At 36.3% G+C, this 21,375-nt stretch overlaps 1 protein-coding gene across 1 annotated transcript; it reads right to left on the reverse strand.

Moving 5' to 3' along the window:
- Positions 1-5,194: 5,194 nt before the first annotated feature.
- Positions 5,195-21,143, reverse strand: rbm25a (RNA binding motif protein 25a). The gene is made up of 18 exons (XM_082154959.1): positions 20,979-21,143; positions 20,486-20,597; positions 20,344-20,393; positions 19,402-19,575; positions 18,732-18,789; positions 18,238-18,398; positions 16,580-16,768; positions 14,799-14,882; positions 11,043-11,290; positions 9,837-9,948; positions 9,451-9,540; positions 8,754-8,827; positions 8,438-8,588; positions 7,971-8,352; positions 7,084-7,388; positions 6,871-6,969; positions 6,743-6,790; positions 5,195-6,249 (listed from the first exon to the last, which is right to left on the reverse strand). Exons 2-18 carry the CDS (start codon positions 20,577-20,579, stop codon positions 6,157-6,159), a joined length of 2,412 nt encoding a protein of 803 aa, XP_082011085.1. The 5' UTR covers positions 20,580-20,597; positions 20,979-21,143; the 3' UTR covers positions 5,195-6,156.
- Positions 21,144-21,375: the final 232 nt, after the last annotated feature.

Here is a 21,375-nt window from a genome sequence, read left to right on the forward strand (position 1 = left end):
GTGTTCCAAATCACACCCTATACCCTCATTCACTATTCCCAACATTAGTTCACTAATTTAGTACACTTGACTGAGTGAATCATTTAATAGTTAATTCAGTTAATTTTCGAAGTTAATGGAGACACTGAGGAACACCTGCTGTTAACAATCAGAATCACTGAAGGAAAGAGGAACTAGCAGAACAGAAAAAAAAGATGAAATCAAGATAAAAGTCATTCAATCTTGTAGCAAAAGATCTTAGCAGAGGAGGATTAAACAACTCCACAAATAGCATTACCAGCTTCACTTATTACTAACCAGTTTGACTTTATTTCTGTCAGACGTTTACAGAAGATCTTATTAAAAGGTGACAGAGGTTTAGATGTCTTTTTATTTTCATTTGATGTCACCATGATGGTGATCAGGGTTTGCTTTAGTTGGGCTCTTGACCCTTGACTTTCTAATTAGTTTTTCTTTGGCTTTCTGTGTCTTTAAAATACATTTGCTATATGGCTAAAAAGCTGAAAGAAAACAGCACCAGATGACAATGGCTATTTGTTAATGGTCACAATCATCATCTAGTGGTCTGATTCACTGATCTCATTTATTGTCTAATGTTTTTATACGGGTGATGTTTTGTATTTTTGATTTTGGTATCATTGTGATTTTACAGAAAGAGATCTAGCAGGGATTTGACATCCAGAAAATTTGAAGGATTTAAAAAAGTTTATACTCAGAACATTTTGAACTTCTAGATCAGCCACACAGACATCAAGAATCTGTGTATGCATCTCAACAATGGTAACAATCAAAAGTTTCATGCTGCATTGCATGTTGGGTACCAGCATAGTATATAAAAAAATAAATTAAAAAAAATCTGGTTATTTTCTTTCATTTTTGCTTTTATTTTTGCTGTTGGCTTTGTGTTGACTTTTAGTAGCGTTTTGTGATGTTCCGATTTGATATATTTTTTGTTGATTGTCACCATTCTTGATGTCTGTGTGTGTCTAACTGTAGCCATAGTTCCAAATTTTTTAGAGAATGATGAGTTTAAGGAATCCTTCATAACTGATTGTGCAGCACTGCTAGATCTTTTGCTGTAGATTCACCGTGTAGTAATAAAAAATTAAGCTGTATTAAAACAACACATTTTTGATTAGGGATTAGACACAGGTTGAGATCGGTGATCTAAACATTATGTAATGACATCATAATCAGCAACACCTGATCTCATTTTTGTTGGCTTTGTTTTAGTCACAACAAATGTGTCTTAAATACACACAGTTACAGCAGCCAAAGACAAACTAATGTTAAAGTCAAGGGTCAAGAGCCCATCTAAAGCAAACTCTGATCTCCATAATGGTAACGTCGAATGAAACAAAACAACATCTTAACTTCTGTTAATTCTCAATAGGAAATTCTGTAGACGCATGAAAAAATAAATAAAGTCAATCTGGCAAGTAATAAGTGAAGCTGGTAATGCTGTTTGTGGAGTTGTTTAATACTCCTCTGCTGAGATCTTGAGAGATTTAATATCTTCTGTGGCTGAAGTCAGTTGTAGGTTTTGTGTTTCGCTTTTTTATCTTCTTGTTGTTCCTCTGTCCTTCAGTGATTCTGCTTGTTAACATCAGGTGTTCATCCCTAATGCTCAATCATCAGTTAATCAATCACTTAATTATATCATTAACTTCAACACTGCTTCAGTGTTACTCCTACACTCTGTAGTGTGGACACACAAGATTTTGCAGTGGGGTTAAAAGGGTTAAATATGTCAAATAAATAAAATACAGAGTGAAGCGTATTTTAAAAGTAATCAACTGTAAATTAATTTATGGCATAAAACTGTAGCAACTGCCAGTAGATTACTGTAAAATCAGGGAAAAATAGTAATATACTGTAAAATGTAACAGTCAGATGTATTAAACAAAAGAAGTTAAAATTCACTGAAATATTAGTGAAAGTTCAAAGAAAGAAAGTTATGCAAAGTCAATAACTGATAAGGAGAGTAAATATTAAACTGAAATGTTTTATGTGTTTTGCACAAGATAATATTGGAGAGAACTGTTAGTTGAATTAATTAGTTTTGTGTGTCACCATTGTGCTGGAGTAGAGCCTGTGCTTCAGGCAAAGATGAGCAGAGAAACACTGATGTTATGCTGCCTGTTGCTTTATTTAAAATCAGTAACTGTGTAGTTGCTGATGCAGTGACAATCTCCTTGCTAAATTTAGCACATGCATGTGTGCTATTGTTCGCTATACGAACTGCAAAGACTTTAGTTAAAATCATGTTTTTAATTAATTAAATATTACACATTAGGTGTTTGCAGTTTTACATAAAGAGATATTAATTTTCTGTGGACTCAAATTAAGTCAGTTCACAGTACTATCAGTATAAATACTAGTTTTTGAGCTCAAACTGTTTGAAGCAAGTGGTTTCCCAAATGATACGAGTTACCTTCCATGGTATTTTTACGGTAACATACTGTAAAAAAGGAGAGCTGTAAATTAACGATAAAGGGCTGTAAATTAACAGTACATTGCTGGCAACCACAGCTGCCAGTAGATTACTGTTGTTTTTCAACCGTGGAAAGAGGTCAATAAAACAGCTGGAGAACAATAGGCTATATGTCACATAACGCTACATTTACCTCAGGAAAGCCATTTCACGTTAGTTGGCTAGACAAATTATATATAGAGAGGCCCTATATTAAATATTTATTATATTTTTACTATCATTAAAATATTGTAACGTTGTTATAGCCTAGTAAAAACCAAATTAGCCTATATTTAATTTGAGTTGTTATTTATAACCTTTAATAATAATACCAGCTGACAGGGCTCTCTGTATGTTTACAGCAAGGTGAGATATTTTTTTTCTTGAGAAAAATTAACATGTAGCCTATCTACTGTACCTAATATTTATCCAAATTAATCAATATTGAATCAAGATCGGAATCAAATCACAAGATCAAGAAATAATAAAAACAGTAGCCTACCAGTTATTGTAGCCTACCATGTACACATTGTAACATATTGTTACTAAACTTAATAATCACAATTAATGACAATCACATACACATCCTGCTTAAATGTCCCTGTTTGCCCCAGAATGTTCAAAATATCTTATTTTCATGAGCATACAAATGTTCTTCTTATTTATTTTTCTATATATTTTATACTATTGTACTATTGAGACGATAAGTTTGCAGTAATGCAAATATGTCATTATTTAATTTTGTAAAAAATATTATTTTAATTTGAAAACACTGTTGAGAAATACATATTTCAGCAATATCACTCATCTGTGTGTGCATTTTCCTTGAGAACTAGGCTAAGCAAGTTGACCCATGAAACCGTTTGTTTTATTATATCGCAAGCGCATTATTGACCTCAATAATCGCAATATGACATTTTCCACAAATCGTGCAGCCCTATAGTTTACAACGGACGCGACTGTAAATGCTATTGAGAGATTTATTTCGTGTCTTTCCTGGAATGGGCAGTTTGTGACTTTGCGAGATAACAAAGTACTGGTATTACAAAACATTCAGTGGCACATGCCAATCAAATAGACGTGACACAAATAACACGTTTGAATATTACTGACTTTAATGCGTTTAATTGATATTTAAAATATCACAAAATTAGGCTTTTTATTTAGGATTTTGTGTCACAATTACGTATAGCTGCTCGATCATCTGTCAGTCACCACTGGAGGTGTCACAAGTTGAGTAGCCTCTCGCTGTATTTGCACAAGTTACACACGGCGACATGTTCCGCGACTCGGTGTCAGTCAAGTGTCATGTCAGAGTGCCATGACATGCCACTGGCTTCTGTGCGTCAGATGCCACTTAAATGTTAAAAATACAACTGTGGTTATGTTCACTATTTGGCGCCAGGTGAAAATATGGGCTCTGATTATCTTGTCTTAAACTTTTGTAATTACTGAAACGATGTTTGACAACAGTGGTAAAAAACATGTAACGTTAAACATCCTTTTTTTTCTCTTCTCACAGGCAGTTGCAACATGAGGAAATGACACCAAATCACCGAGTAGAACAGTTTGCATAATTAATACACTTGTTCACTTCACTGTCTTCACTCACCTCGAGATACTTGCACAGCGCACGACAAGAACCTGGATATTTTCATCAAGTTCAAGTTGATTCGCCTGTGCTAAATAAAAACACTGAATAGAGCGTTTCTCAATTAGTGTTAGTCAATCAACATTTAGTTCTCCCGTTTCTAGGAGAGGCGACAACCTGCATCCCGAGTAATTGCGCCACCCTTAGATATTTTAGTAGAATTACAATAATAGACAGCATAGATGTAGTCAGATCGTTTGTTTTGTTTTGTTTTAACCAAGAAAATTAAAGGCATAGTTCACCCAAAAAAGATTTTTTTTTTTTATCATTTACTCATCCTCATGTTGTTCCAAACCGGTACGAATTTCTTTCTTCTGTTGAACACAAAAAAACATTTTAAAGAATGTTGGTAACCAGACAGTTGATCGTAGCCATTGACTTTTATAGTATCTTTTTTTTTCAATGGGTGCCGTCAACTGTCTGGTTACCAACATTCTTTAAAATATCTTCATTTCAAGATGAAATTTCAGAAGAATCATTTCAGAAAAAAGAAACTCGTACAGGTTTGGAACAACTTGAGGGCGAGTAAGTGATGTTTTTGGGTGAACTATCCCTTTAAATACTTTTGAACACTTCCACCATTTCCACCCAGGGCATGAACTTCTACTGACATGCTTTTAAGTTGTCACAATGGGAGGCTGCTATTAAATTCCATATTATTTAGCTACTATTGAATGGCTTTTATGCTAATGTAAACTGTAAAAAAAAAATTGAAGGCCAAAACAATTGTATAAAACATACAAATGGCATTTATAAAAAATAAAATAAAAAATAAACTGTATGGAGAACACAATTAGAGAAAAAAAAAAACCCTAATAATTAGACCTTTGACCTTCTCCAGAATTCATTGGTAAATATATGAAACATTCGTTAAGCGTTAACCAATAAGTCATAAAAATACATTATATAATGTTACTTATCTTTGTTACTAATCTGTGGTCAACATGGCAGTGTGAAATCTCAAAGCAACTTGTATCTGCATGATTTTAGATCTGAGAACTACAACAAAAAAAAAGAAAAAAAAAGAGAGAGAGAATGAGATAAAAGTAGCAAAAAAGTACAGGTTCCAGTTTAGAAAATCAAACATTTTAATATTTCAAAGTCAAAGCAATCACCATGGAAACAAACCTTCAAATGGGCTGGTATGTGCAAAATACACCACATTCAAAACCACTGCTGCAAAACCAGACAAACTTGGAGAAAATCCCATTTCTCCACACGTATGGCTTCATTCAGCACGTTTACAATTAGATATTTAATCCCTATTTAAACATTATTTTTTGTTGATACAGCACACACACAAGAAAAATCATACTTTTCTGTAATGAGGCAAGTAGACAGTAAAAACCAACTGAGTTCACGTAAATAATAAAAGGGGGGAAAAAAACGTTAGCTGATTCAACTTGGTTGTGCTAAAATTGAGACTTAAGAGAATTAAATAAAACCTACAACTAAGTGAAATGGAAAACAGCCGGCCAAACAAGACTCCCTGTTTAATCTGGGCATGAAAGAAACTTTCAACTTTTACACAGTTTTGGCAATGCTTTCAGACCAACTGGCACATGCCTATTATATACACACACACACACCAGTGTACACATGCGCACACACACTCTACCTCACACCAGTGTACACATACACACGCGCGTGCGCGCACACACACACACAAGTGTACACATGCACACGCGCGCACACACACAGACACACACTCTACCTCACACCAGTGTACACATGCACACGCGTGCGCACACACACACAAGTGTACACATGCACACGCACGCACACACTCAGACACACACACACACACACACACACACACTCTACCTCACACCAGAGTACACATGCACCCGGGCGCACACACACACACACACACACATAGCTGTGCAGTTAATCCTCTAGAGTATATAGGAAGAGTTGAAGTGCATCAGTCTGTGGTGTTCATCCACCATACTTTAATTTAAAGGCTCTAAAAGCAGGAGAAGCCAGGCTTACTTCACCCTCTCTCCTGCTTGTTTCTCTCTCTCAGTTCATGTTATTTTACCAGGCCGATTTTCTTGGCTTCTGTTTCGTAGATCAGAAGTCTCCACATTTTCACTATAAAGACTTCAGCTTCTTCATCCAGTACCTGTAGAGAAAACATCCTGATTATCCACACAGCAAAAGAATTATTATCACTATAAAAACTGTATTACTATAAAAACTATAAAAATCTGATTTCATTTAAATAAATGTAAATGCTTTATAGTTTTTGTGGTTACTTACTGGTACTAGTATGAGAATAATAATAATTTGATGGGATTCAATAAGATTTTTGGCACTGTGGTGATGATAAATGTGCTTAAGTGTCATGAAAATAATTTCACAATGCAAACAACCTTAATGGTTTTACTATAATACAATATAATATAATACAACATAAAGAATTTGGGGAGAAATATGATTACTGACTTTACAAGTTTTGTGAGATTCACCCAATAGTATTTATTAGGTGTGTGTGTGTGTGTGTGTGTGTGTGTGTGTGTGTGTGTGTGTGTGTGTGTGTGTGTGTGTGTGTGTGTGTGTGTGTGTGTGTGTGTGTGTGTGTATAAAGTATAGCCACTTTTCCATGTGCTATTTACCATGGCAACATCATCCAGAATTCCCTCTGGTGTGCTGTGAGCCATGACCTGCAACAAGACAAAAAACAAACTAATGCCAAGAAAGGAGAACAGACAACATTACCACCCAGATAGAAACACAAACATACCTTGGAACAGACAAAGTCGACTAGTGTGGCTTCCTCCTCTCCAATGTATTCTATGATTTTCTTATTGATCCAGGGACGGATCCTCCTGTCCATCAATGTCTGTGTGGGAAAAAGTGTCATTGATACATTGCACCCACACACATTACTGTTCAATATCTAGGCTGAGTAATTACAGGCCACATTATAGGCTTGTCTAATAGTGTTTTCCCTCACCGTGTCCACCATGTTCCAGTCCAGTGGATAATTAAACAGCTCTTGTTTGACTGTGGGAATTTTTTCAATCAGACTCTTGATATGTTTTCGTTTCTCTTCTGTGTTTACACCAGGTCGTGTCCCCGTGACCTCTGCTCCATCTAGGCTAAGACCTCCCCTCTCATCCTCACTGTAATCGAGAGGTACCAGCTTCCTCTTCTTGGGTGCTTCCTCCGTCTCCTCATCAAACTTATTAAAAACGCTGTCCACCACAGCAAGAGCCTTTCGTCTTACTGCCTGCGGCATTTTAGGACTTCCTGCTGCACCTGAGAGAAAAAAAGTATAATGTGAAAAAGAAGAAAAACTTTTGTGATTTAAAGATGATGGGCGAGTGGCCAGATGGTTAAATAGAAACATGGCCTTACAGTTCAGTATGTAAATGTAAAACAAAAGACCAAATGCAGTTCAGTATGCAAATACTACAATGTCACCTGTCAGTTAGAAGTTGAATGCTGAACATCGTATCAATGCAAACCAGAAGATTAAAAAAAATAAAATAACGTATCACATCTAAGGCTAAAATTATATAAAAAAAAAAAAATTTGATTTCTGAAGGATCATTTGACTTTGAAGACTGAAGTAATGATACTGAAAATTCAGCTTCGCCATCAAAGGAATAAAATAAAAAAAATGTGAAAGATATAATAAATCAGAAAACAGTTCTTTTAAACTGTAAAATGTTCCCAAAATTACTGTTTTGACTTTTAAAAAAAAAAAATGTATCAGCTTTGGTAAGCAAAAGAGAGTTCTTTCAAAAACATACAAAAATCTTGCTGACCCAAACTTTTGAGCGGTACTGTACATCGGCTCAAATGCTGTTGTGACAGTAATTTTAATAACACACAGACCTAGTTTGAGACTGAGGCCTATCTTAGGCCGGAGCTCTTCTGTGGGTGGGGCCTCATGTGAAGAGTTCTCATGTGGAGCAATGTTGTCGCGAGGTGATTCGCTGATGGGTGTGAGGGGTGAGGCGTTCCCACTGGCTGAAGAAACAGAGGGTGCCGTGGTAACAGGTCTAAGTGTGGGCTTCAGGCATGGCTTGGCCTCTCGCTCATCATCATCATCCTCCTCTTCATCTTCCTCTTGGTCGGTGATGTTATTGTCAGAGTACGCCTCCTTCTCCACACCTCCTTTTCTCTGATGCTCCTCACAGGAGACTTGCAGCACCTCCACACTCTGCTCTTGCTTTAGAGGAGGAGGCTGCTGCTGCTTCTCGGCCTCCTGCTCTATCTTTAAGGCAAAAAAAAACCACACACAGTTACACATACACACACACAGATAAATGCAGACATAAAAAACGAACACACATACGTACCCTCTGAAGTTCAGCATCAGGATCTGGGTGTCCTTCTGCTAGGAGTCTCTTTCTGATCTCCTCCAACTCATCTTTCTCTCTTTTTCGGTCTCTCTCATCTAATTCCAGCTCTTTCTCCCTATCTCTCAATCGCTTCTGCAATGCACTGCCCCTGAGAGAGACACAGAGAGAGCAAGACAAGTAAAACAGACAGGGTGAAAGGTGTAATTTTGGTGGGTTTTATAAGATATTAAATAACATTTCAATAATACACTTTTTGTGTATTCTTACAAAACTTAAAAATTGCAGCAATACCATCATTTCTAAAGGTTTGTACCTGTAGTATTTGGGATCATCTCTGTCATCATCATAATCCTCCAGGAACTCTTTCAGGCGCTTGGCTTCTTTAGTCTGAAGAAAAACACAAAGCTTTACTTGCATCATTTTCTCGGACCACTAGAGTGATATATTGAATATTAACACAATATCTAAGATGATTTTATGTGGCCGTTAAGTTTCCTGTGTGTGCTAGACTAATTTACTCAGGCAAAATGTGGCAAAAATGTTTTAGTAAAAATCTGAACATTTCTGTTCAAAACTTTGCAGACAGTAAAGAATTTACTAATATTTTTTTACATTATATATAAATGTAATATTACAAATAAATGCATTACAAATAAGTATGCATCACCATGTTTTCAAAATTGATAAATGTTTCTAGAGCACCAAAGCAGCATATTATAATGATTTCTGATAGATCATGTGACACTGAAGACTGGCGTAATGATTCAGAAAATTCAGCTTTGCCATCACATGAAAAAATTACATTTTAAAATATAGTAAAACAGTCATTTTAAATTGTAATATTTCACAAAATTACAATTTTTACTGTATTTTTGATCAAATAAATGCAGTCCTAGTAAGCAAGACATTGTAAAAAAACATTTATCTTGGCGACCCCCATGATGTTTTACTTGAATCATCATGTATTAATACACTCAGATAACTAATAGTTTTCATCCATTTATTCTTACCATCTCTCTGTGTCTTTCCTCCTCTCGCTCTGTTTCTTTACTGTAGTCCCTTGCTTTTTTCCTCTCTCTGATCTCCCAGTTCTTCAGGCGCTGTGAAAGACAAACATTTCAGTATTTTACAGTGTTCGGTTTCAAGCACAATTCTGTTTGTCCTGTTTGGCATTTGAAGAATAAAGGAGGTCAGGTGATTTAGAAGCAGGACACTACAGAGCTCCAGAGACAGAAGCAGTGCACCGGAAACGGCACAGATATTCTCTCACCAGCTTTATGGACCCAAAACCTAATCATTTAATTTCAACATGAACATTTAAATTCGCAAAGAGCAAGGAAATCATGTTATCTGTGATGTTCCTTTATGTTCTTCTAGAAAGATAAAGATTTCAAACCTCCTGATAGGCTGCCTCCTTTTCACGAAGCTTCCTCTCCAGCTTCCGTCGTTCGTACGCCTCCTCCTCATCTTCCTCTCGCTCCCTTTTCTTCTCTTCTCGACTCTTCTCCCTTCAAAACAAAATAGCGCCCACACACAACATTTATTCCGTACATTAGAAACTAGCAATTACACTACTTACAGAAGATAAACAACACTTACAAAGGATATAGAGACAAAGCTTTTAGACGAAGCTTTTCGATGGAATTCTGGAAAAACCACGTACTCTAAAGAGCCCATTAAAATGGTTTTACAAATATAAGTAGGTATTTTATACTCTTTTTACTTTATTTATTATATTTGTTTTTGTTTTGTTTACCTATATTGAATGTCCTTTTTATGTTTTAGTGAATTACTGCTTTTTAATTTGTCCTATTTCATTTATTTATTTATAAACTACAGTTGCATATGTTCTGTATATTCTTTGTCATGTGAAGCACTACGAGAAACACTGTTTGAAAGGTGCTATACAAATAAAGTAATTATTTAGGTTTGTTTGCTTCAGTTTTCCCTGAAGATAAAGACTATGCATTTTAATGTGTATCTGATATCTGAACTTTTAGGAGAACACTATCTCTTTGACATTGATAGAGATTAAATAATATACTATATTAGAAAGAAAATTTTGGTGTCTAAGCAGTTTCCCCCATGCCCTCGCTATTCCTCCCAGACCTCAGAGGCTATCATGTTCTTGTCCGCTCAGACAACACATCGGTAGTCTCGTACATAAATCATCAGGGGGTCTGCGGTCGCACCCTCTTTGCAGACTGGCACACCAGATCCTCCTGTGGTCCCAGGGCAAGCAGCTCTCCTTGAGAGCAATATACATCCCTGGGCACCTGAACCAGAGAGCGGACACCCTGTCGAGGCTGGGGCTGAGGCCCGGGCATTGGAGACTGCACCCTGAGGTGGTGGACTTGATTTGGAAGTCTCGTTTCATTCCCTTCTCAGGGAACCATGGTTACAGTCGCAACCTGAGGCGATTTCATGACGTCTTTTAAAATAACATGGAATGGGATTTCGCCGCACATTAAGTAATGTGATGCATTTCTGAGCGGAACGGAATATGGGAAATAAATGTCAAAATATATATTTTTTTTTAATCTTGCAAACTGCACACCTTTATTAAGTAACAGATGTTTGTAAAGATTCTAGTCATACACACCTTGATCTGCTTCTGTCTTTACTGCGATCACGACTTCTCTCTTTCTCCCGCTCTTTCTCCTTATTTCTCTCACGTTCACGGTCTCGCTCTCTCTCTCGCTCCTTTTCCCTCTCCTTCTGTCGCTCTCTCTCCCGCTCTTTCTCTCTCTCTCGGTCACGTCGTTCTTTCTCTCGCTCTCTCTCTTTATCTCTCTCTCTCCTCTCTTTCTCAATTTGCTGCTTTTCTTTCTCCTTCTCCTCCTCTAGTTTCTGCAGTGTTCCGGTGGGGAAAGAGAGAAATTAGTTCATGTAAGTGTGAGAACACACATATAGAAAAAGAGCAAAGTTCCAGAATCTCCCTGGAAACAGAATGAGGTTTAAAATAATGAAGCCAGATGAAAATCTCATGATTTCAGCACTTACACTCAACAGATGCACACACAGTATTCCTCTTCCATATAAAGTTTCATTGTACACATTTTATTGGATACTTCATTAAAAATATCATCCTACATGATTATGGACCATTTAATATCTGAAATATTTAAAATAGAGTAATCATTTTGATTGCAGATACACAGCCCACACTGCACTAAAGATACTTTCTCTCTGATTGACCTGAAAAGATTTCACTGTTGTCTTTGGCAGACATTTCTCTCTGTGGTCAGAGATTGCTTCATTGCCAGAAATTACATTAAAACTAGACCTTAAGGAGGAAAGGTGGGTTAGTTCACATACACACAAATATATTTATACATTCTCCCTACCAGGGATGTTGTGATAAAATGTTTGTAGTCTGTACCAATAAGAGTTGAATTCTCAATATCAATTTCATTACCACAGCAAAAACAAATATGCTTAATAAATACACTACATTCAAAAGTTTGGTGTCAGTAAGATTTTTTGAAAAAAAGTATTTGATGCTCTCCAAGGATGCATTTTAAAACAAAAAAATTATGTGAAATATTATTCAGTTTCTATTGTAAAATGCAATTCATTCCTGTGATGGCAAAGTTCTATTTTAGATCATTACTCCAGTCTCACATGATCCTTCAGAAATCATTCTAAAATGCTGATTTGATGCTCAGAAAACATTTCTTATTATTATCATCATTTGAAAACAGTTGTGCAAATATTTTATGGAAACCATGACACCTTTTTCAGGATTATTTGATGAAACGAAAGTTCATAAATTATTTGAAATAGGATTTATTTGTATTTACTGTCACTTTTGATCAATTTAAAACATTATTGCTGAATAAAAGTATTAATTTCTTTCACAAAATAAATACAAATCTTGTTGACCCAAAACTTTTAAACAGTAGTGTATATATACACACATACATTTATATACAAACATAAATATATGCACACTTTACACACATTTATTTAAACAGTAAAAATATGAATATAAATATTAAATTAAAATAAAACAATGGAAAGCATTTTTAGCCCAATTATTGGAGTAATCAGAAGTGTTTGATTAATATGAATAAAATAATACACAGCAACATCTATTTGGCTGCATTTACACCACAAATATATTTTTGTCCATTCCTATAAAACTGACCCTTTTAATGAATACCTCTCCAAAACGTCCATTTTGACCAAGAAGTGACTGTTCACACATATATACGCACCTGTCAGACAGCCCTTGGGTACCAATTTGACTTGCATTATTACCCTTTTTGGTGTTAGTATCGACCTGGTACATCATTAATCTCTACACACACACTGTGTATTTCTCTCATAGTGCAACAGCGGATTTTAAAGCAGTGTTCATTATTTCCATTCACTGATTTATTTTTAAATCAGTTTTGAAGATCTGTAATACACTGTACCATCCAAATACATTCACTTTGGCAAAATGAATGAAATCAGAGAGGTGGAGTCTCACCCAAGGGTCGTCTTCTGTTGTCCCTCAGGCCTCAGTCGACCAACAAATATAAACAAATAAAAGACGAAAACAGACGCTGACCATCCAGAGACAGAGAGGCTACAGAAAAACTAAACGTTTCAAATAGCTGTGACAATAGAAAAGATATTGAATGATTACTGTGGAGAGCGACTCACTGCTCTGAATGGTGAACGCTGAGAAAAGAGGAAAGGCAAGGAGAAACAGAGAGAGATGAAAAGATGAGCACCAAGTGGGATTGTATGGAACTGACTTTCCTTTCGTTGAATTTTAACGAGCCAAAAATGTAATTTTGATAAACTTAACTCTGAAAAAACACAATGAAAACGGGTTGAGACAATACCTTTTATTTTATAATTTTTCATATCTCTTAATTTAAGGTGGGTCATAGACCATACTTTTTAGTATAAATTTTGTTCCACTTATAATGTTAAACAAGTCTTTATACTAAAAAAAAACAAATAAAATAAAATAAAAAAAAATATAAAAAAAACACTTTCTACCCTCTCACTGACCCTTAGGGCCTTTTTTTCCTCCTGTGCCTTTAAGACTCCTATGTAAGGGCCCTCTTCACATGTTTTGCTTACCTTATTAAGTTATTTTCAACAAGTATCTTTGAAATAGTCAGCATTGCATTGTTAAAACAGAGACATTTTTAATCATTCTGTTTCCATCATACAATGAGCTTTTCTCTCAAAGTTCAAGGAAAATTTGATTGTGATATGATTGTCTTAAATATGCCACAGATATAGGCAAATTCAATCTGATAATGTATCACTGTAACAAATGTAATGTAACAACATAAAAAAACACAAAAGCAATAGATAGAAACGGAGAGAAAGAGGGAATGAAAAAAGACAGAAATATTTCAATCTTACCTGAGCAATCTTCAGCTTTGTGCGTGCTGTGAAATGGCGCCCCCCTCGGACTACAGTGAAAAATACTGCAGTGGTTATTCAGTACTGCATTTCTCACCAAAACCACTCTTTTACACAGAGGACTCGCAAAAGTTCACTGAGCTCTGCCCACACAACTACTTCCAAAAATACGGTTTATCGACCGTTGAACTTCCGCTGAACACACACACTCAGGATTACTGTTTGTCTTCTGAGGTCAAGATATGAAAGTGTGTTACATTTCAGCGGGTCATTTTAACACTACAGCATCCTCAGTGCAGCATCTCTGAGGCCCAGAGCCAGTTGCGCCTTTGTTTATCCTCCAGAAGGGGGCGCCCAAGATATGAATAATAGAAGAGGGGGCTCATACTTACATCCTCTATTCCAGCAACTTTTTCCAAAGCTCTGAGATTCATCTTGCTTTAGTCACCATATGACCTCTACCGTAATGGTGGGGTTTAATGAACAGATTAGCTTTAGAGGGAGGTTTACAGTTCGTTCATGCACTTTTTTTGTGTGGTAAAACTAGCCTGAACTGGTCCTGCGCATCTGCAGCCACTGTTTCTCTGAGTGGGAACAATCTAAGAGGCTTCTGCCCTATCTTTTCTATAACCATTCTAGAGAACAGCTTCTAATGCTGTCATCTAACACATTTTTAAGCCTCCATTTTGTTAGATCTTATGCTTAGATGCTGCTAGATGGAAAAAACACAACAAAAGTGGCATTATTTGTAATAAATGTTAATAATGATGTTTCTGGGATAAGAAAATTGCCCAGCACAGCTGTCTAAAATGGGCAGGTTATATCAAAGTGGTACTATGGTTTTATTTGTGTGAATTTACTCTATTCAGGTGTAGTTTCAGTTATAATAATGTGGGTTTAGACTACTGTAGATGTGGCCGTCTTCAGTCCACAGACTAGGTTAAGAAAAGAACAGAGAGAAAGGAGGAGAAAAGGATTGTGTTACCTTGTGTGTGTCTCTGAATTTGCTTATCTCTCTGGAAATCAGGTCTCGCTTGTCATCCTCCAGCTCCATGGCATTTATATCATCCTGGGGAAAAGTATTATAGTAAAATCTATTAGTCCATCTTAGCAGAAGCAGATAGATACAACCTTTTAAAAATATGAACTTTAAGAGCAATAATCAAAATCAGTTTTCCAGACCTTTCTAAATACATCTAGAAAGATGTTCAACCAAAAATGAAAGTTGTGTCACCATTATTCACTCTCATGTTAAGACAGATATGACTTTCTTTCATCATTTTTTTATAATTTGTCATTTGATCTTTTTCATACAATTATAATAAAGGGAGACTCAAGCTTTCAAGCTTCAAACATACAGTGGCGGTTCTACATTGAATTACACCCTGGGCGAGACCCCTTTCGAGCGCCCCCCCCCCCCCCCCCCCCCCCCCCCCCAAATATAATTTTTGTTACCCCATTGGCAGATAATGTTTTGCTTGTTTTAAGCAAAAACTCAATTTTTATTTATTTCCCCAGAAAACAAGACTTAATATCTTATGTAATTTTACTACTTTAGTAAAATAACGTTATGCATCTTTATTTAAGAAATGTTTGATATTTGGACTGGAAACAATACAAAAATACTAAGTAAGAAAAGCATTTTTGCAGTGTAATAACTGAACTTGCAACAGTTTTGTTGCAAAGAACAATATTATGGTGAAATTAGATCTCGTGTTTGAGTTAAAAACGAATTATTGTTAAGCATAGCAAGAATCATAGAAAAAAGGCTAACAAATAAGAGTTTTACCCACCAATTAATATTGCCCCTTCATTCATGACATGGATACCGTAATCATATAGAGTAAACATAGTTGCACTGCATACCTTTATCTTTCGCTCGTTTCTAAATTGGGCACCTGATGGCTTTGACCTTTCTTGTCCATCTCTTATTTGGCACTCGACATCGACAATCAACAGATCCCCTGATCCCCCCATAACTGTCACTCACGCTCACGAGTCACGACCAGAAGTCAAGACTAAACCAATTCACCTTGGTGGTGGTGACCAAGTAATCGTTTTGTATTACCTATTTTTATTAGCCATTCAGACCATTCAGAAAAACAAAAATGTGCAGGAAATATAGAGGCCCGTATTTATAATATTATGAATGAAATGTGCGTTATCTGGAAGAAAGTCGAGGTGTGACTGATAACTTCGATAACTATATGGATCCCCCCCCCCCTTGTCCGTTCCATTTGGGAGAGACCCAGAGGTGAACTGTCATCCGCGCCCGCGCCTCCGCGCCCCCTCCCCTTTCCCCTTCTCAAACAAACAGCTTCTGTGCACGGCATCTTCTCAGCAAGCAGGGGCGCAAATTTGGCAATTCCCCACACAGTGAAATGATAGATAATAGAAAACCGCTTCGCGGCGCAGATTTGTATTTTTTTTTCTGCTCGTGCCGGCGATGCCGCCCCCCCCAAAAATGCCGCCCCGGGCGATTGCCCGGTTCGCCCGTGCCTAAAACCGCTACTGCAAACATATATACAAATAATCATAAATGCAGTTCATATGACTTAAGTGCTATATTCCAAGTCTTCTGAAGTCACACGATAACTTTTGAGAAAGTAAGTAAGTGTTACGGGTTTGGGACAACATGTGAGTGAATAAATTATGTCAAAATATTTTAAGTGAAACTTTCTGCCAAATGACCTAGTATTTCAGTGATGTCATTATGACAGGCCTGCCAGGTCAGTATGGTTATATACATAGCGAGAGCCTAAATACCTCCTTCTTCTCTCTCCGTTTCTTGCGTTGATGGGCTTCAGCATCCTGTGAGGAAGCCGAGAGCTCGCTGGAGTATTCCCGGATCAGACTGTCTATGGCACCCTTCACCATCTGATCACGTCGCTTCGTCTCCTCGTCCAGAACCTCTTCCTCCTCTTCGTCTTTAGGCTCTTCTCCAGTCTGAGGAGCCTGTATAGGGGATATGCATTTCTGTTACATCTGATACTTATCACTTTTCACAAACTCCTATATATAAGTGGTGGCCAAAAGTATTAGAACATAACATATTTAAGAGGTTTCAGTTGTTATTTTCCAAGAGGACAATGACCCTAAACATTCTTCTAACTATTCCCAGAACTACCTGCAACGGATGGAATCTGCTGGAATATTGAAAATAATGGACTGGCCCCATCACATTGAAAGGAAAGCCATTGGCTTCAGTTGCAGAAGGCATGGGATAACATTAGTGTTGAAGTTCTGAGGAAATATGAAGAGTTCAGATGCAAAAGCCTCTAAATGCCATCTGAAATTTTCTTCTAGAATCATAATTTTTATCAAGCTCGTATATTTAAGTTCAGTAATTTCACTTAAATGACAATTAATAGGTATTTTTCATTGCCATTGAAGTGAAATTACTGAACTTAAATATACGAGCTTGATAAAAATGATCATTCTAGAAGAAAATTTCAGATGGCATTTAGAGGCTTTTGCATCTGAACTCTTCATATATAGACACTATGTCAGAGATTTGTGCTGCTGTAATTACTGCAAAAGGTGGACACACCAAATATTAAAGTTAAAAGGAGATGAAACAGTATGATTCACTTTATCAGATATTTTTGTTATGCTCAGAGCAACCATCTGCATTTTTTTTTTCAACATTATGAAATTATATCATGAATTGGAGGCAAACAAAGGTCAATATTTTCAGATCTGTCAGGTGTTCTAATCATTTTGGCCACCACTGTGTGTGTGTGTGTGTGTGTGTGTGTGTGTGTGTGTGTGTGTGTGTGTGTGTGTGTGTGTGTGTGTGTGTGTGTGTGTGCTATATGTATCTAGCAATACACACACACACACACATATACACACAAATACATACATATACACTATGTATATACATTTATATATACATAAATATATATATATTTTAGTACACCACCATTCAAAAGTTTGAAGTCAGTAAGTCTCTTATTCTCACCAAAGCTACATTTATTAATTTAAAACTACAGTAAAAACAGTAATATTATTACAATTTAAAATAACTCCTCTATTTTAAATATATAAAATGTATTCCTGGTGGTAAAGCAGCCATTACGTCAGTCTTCAGTGTCACATGATTCTTCAGAAATCATTCTAATATGCTGATTTGGTGCTTTAGAAACATTTCTGAGCATTATCAAATTTTGAACAGCCGCTTAATATTTCTGTGGAAACGTGATACATTTTTTCAGGATTCTTTGATGAATAGAAAGTTCAAAAGAACACTATTTATATGAAATATTTTGCAACATTAAAAATGTAATTACTTTCACTTTGGATCAATCTAATGTCTCCTTGAGAAATAAAAAAAATTAAAAATTACTGACTCCAATATTTTAATTACTGACAAAACTACTGTATTGTATTGATTTAGCAGTTAGTCCTGGAGGACATCTTACCCCGTTTCGTCTCCTCTGACTGGCCTTCCAGGTCTCCAGTTGAGCTTTGGTCTTTGCATCCACCTTCACAAGTAACTTCTTATCACCCACTTGCAGCTCGTGAAGCAGTCGGAGAGCTCTTAGCGTGGACTCTGGCTCTTTGTACTCACAGAAACCAAATGCTACAAACAAGTAAAAATTTAATAAGTTCACAACATCAGGTGAGACCGATGACACAAATTTAGATAGCTAAAGGTGTGATCTTTTTAAACATATTGCTTTATAGGATAGAAAAACAGATGAGAGGACTCTAGTCTAAGAAAGACCCTGTTTACAATTATAAAAACATCATGAAGAAGGATTCTTCAGAAAATGTATTCAATACATTAAAAAAATAACCAAGTCTGTAAAAAATGGCATGGCTAGAGCTCCCAAATAAGACGTTTCTTGATAATGGTGGACTACAAACTACTGACAGACTATGCGCTGACGGTTATTATAGTGTTACTTTATACCTTGCAGTTTTCCAGAAGCCCCCTGAACTCTTTTCCAGCTGAGGACCAAACCACATTTCTGCAGAAGAAAAAAATATGTTGAGAAAAGCTGACTTATGAAAACATCCTGAGCTAAATGATACATAACACAGCCATTCCAAAGAACATCAGGTCAAGTAATGGATGTGTTAATCAACTTAGAGGGATAATTTTTTTTTTTAAAACATGATTTGCCTTCCCTTGACATCCCTTCCCAAAGTTTTTCATTCATCTTCAAAACACAAATTAAGATATTTTTTTAATCAATGCACGTACTATACATATAGCACATCAAATTTTGTAAAGCTCAACTGTACCTGCTTGCTCGTGCATCAAGCAAGCCCGTTTGAGCTTCCATTCACCATATTTGATGTGCTATATTTATGTGCACTGATCAATGTTTATATATGAAATAAAAGCATAAATTAAATCTGTTCATGATATAAGCTCATGTCTGTTTTGGGTTTTGGGTGAATGGACTTTAAATGGAGGGATATCTTCAATTGTGTTTCAAACAGGAGTTTGGAACGGCATGAGGGTGACTAAATGATGACAGAATCTTCATTTTTGGGAGAACTAACCATTTAAAGGGGTCTAAAATATTTAATATAACTGTGCAGACAAAGTTGGTGAATAAAGTCCCCACACTTACCGCCAACAACTGCCGCACCAACATATCTGAGGCCTTTTCTGAGATGTTTCCCACAAACACTGTGGTGGTCGGCCCTGTGCTGGTTCCCGTACCTTCCTCTGGGACCTTGTTACGGGTGGCAATGGCTTCCTGAGTCAGCTTCTGAACCACTGGCACTGCAGTTTGAACGAAAACCTGTGAGACATTTAAGGAACAATTAGAAGCGAGTAATTTATAGCATGTAATAGACTATACCTGGCTCACAGATCCATGCATCTGAATTTGAAAGCAGATTACTATTTGAAAATGTACGAATACTGCACCATAAGATCCTACATGGTCTCTCTGTAATTAAAACCTGTGAACTGCATAGCCTATAAGATAACATCCAAATTTATTTTCTGACTTTTTTTTTAAAGATTTTTTTTATTGGGAATATACATACAAGTGTGAAATATGTAAATACACAAGAAATAACAGTACATTCCCTTTTTTTCATCATAACAATTAACAAGAAAAGGAAGAGAAAAATAAATAAATAAAAATAAATAAATAAACGAAATAAACAAAACCATAAAAATTACCATTGCCCACCACCCCCTCACAATCATCTGGCATGGTTTGTTTATCACATCATTAACATTGTTAAAAGTAAAAATACAATGATCAATGACAAATAATAAATAAAAATAACAAAGTCCAGAAGTAAAAACAAGAAAGAAGAGGGGGGTGGGGGTGATTAATATGTAAATTAGTCATGAGGGTCTCCAAATTTCTTGTATATAAATTAACAGGACATTACACATGTACAGCACAATATAACAGAATATAAGAAAAAGTTACACCCACTACTGTACATGTTCTCTCATCCTGGTAACAGGGTTAATATTCAAAACAGATATCTGGACTAAATGTTCGTTCTCAGGAAACCAAAACAAACATTTCAGCAGTCTTGGTACATACCGCTGGAGATGAAGTCATCATTCCTACAGGGACTGGCATTATTGGACTTGCTGAGGAAATAAATAAATAAATAAATAAATAAAGATTAAGAAAGTCATAAGCAATCCATATGGCTATATGCTCTTTCATCTCCATGACCTACCTGTAGGCACAGTGGTGGGAAAGCCAGCAAACTGTGTGGGGGAAATGCCAGGGGGTAACTGGGCTATTTGGTTCAGGTGAGGAGGGAATGACATCTCTGCTGATACACCGATCTGTCAGAGAAATCTTTAAGTGTTTGACCATACAAAGTCACACTAACTTGGATTTCACTCTTAAATAAATAAAAACCAATACATGTAACGTTAGTGAACATAGATGCAGACTGCACATTCTATACCAAATCTGCCAGCTTGATAACTAATGCATGTTTTTATCCCTGTCCTGCATCATATGAGAGCCAGTTGTCTTTCCACCCAAGAGATTGTGCGGAAGAAACACAATATTTGCATCAACAGCCATTGCATCCACATTTATTTTGAGAGCAAAATAAAATCACTACACTCCATTATATCCTAATTAAACTAGGAGGCCAGCTGTAAAAAAGAAAAGAAAAAAAAAGCTCTATATTTACTATATTGTTGATTAAAACTCACCTAATTCGGTTATCTACTCCGCTGGAAATAATGTGACCTCCTATCCGCCACGGGAATGGATGTACAACTCGTTCAATAAAATAACTAATGTTTCTCTTTTGATTTGGTCATGCGTTCCTCTGATAATAACGAGCATCCATTGAAAACCCAAAGAAATACCGTCAGCGTCAGGAATGGCAATTTAGCCTGAAACTGTCGTTACAGACAGGCGGGGCTTAGTGACCTGGTATGGTTGGTTAAAATTATTATTCACATGTTTTAAGTCTTCACTAGAAATTCTAAATTCAGTTATTATTAAAGTTATAAATGTAATTTATTAGGGTGTAAATTATTGTCAAGAATGCATCCGAAATAGCAAGATGACGGCCTCGGCGTTAGATTATTCCAGATTAAGGCC

Source organism: Leuciscus leuciscus, assembly GCF_965113295.1.
Source record: "Leuciscus leuciscus genome assembly, chromosome: 22".
Classification (NCBI taxonomy): Eukaryota; Metazoa; Chordata; class Actinopteri; order Cypriniformes; family Leuciscidae; genus Leuciscus; species Leuciscus leuciscus.

Bases quoted from the DNA above. Each gene is read 5' to 3' on its own strand.
- rbm25a (XM_082154959.1), bottom strand. From the start codon at position 20,579: ATGTCATTCCCTCCTCACCTGAACCAAATAGCCCAGTTACCCCCTGGC. The intron at 8,353-8,437 runs GTACGTATGTGT...TTTGCCTTAAAG, and splicing joins CTGATGCTGAACTTCAGAGG to ATAGAGCAGGAGGCCGAGAA. The intron at 6,250-6,742 runs GTAAATAGCACA...TTTTCTCTACAG, and splicing joins TTCTGGATGATGTTGCCATG to GTACTGGATGAAGAAGCTGA.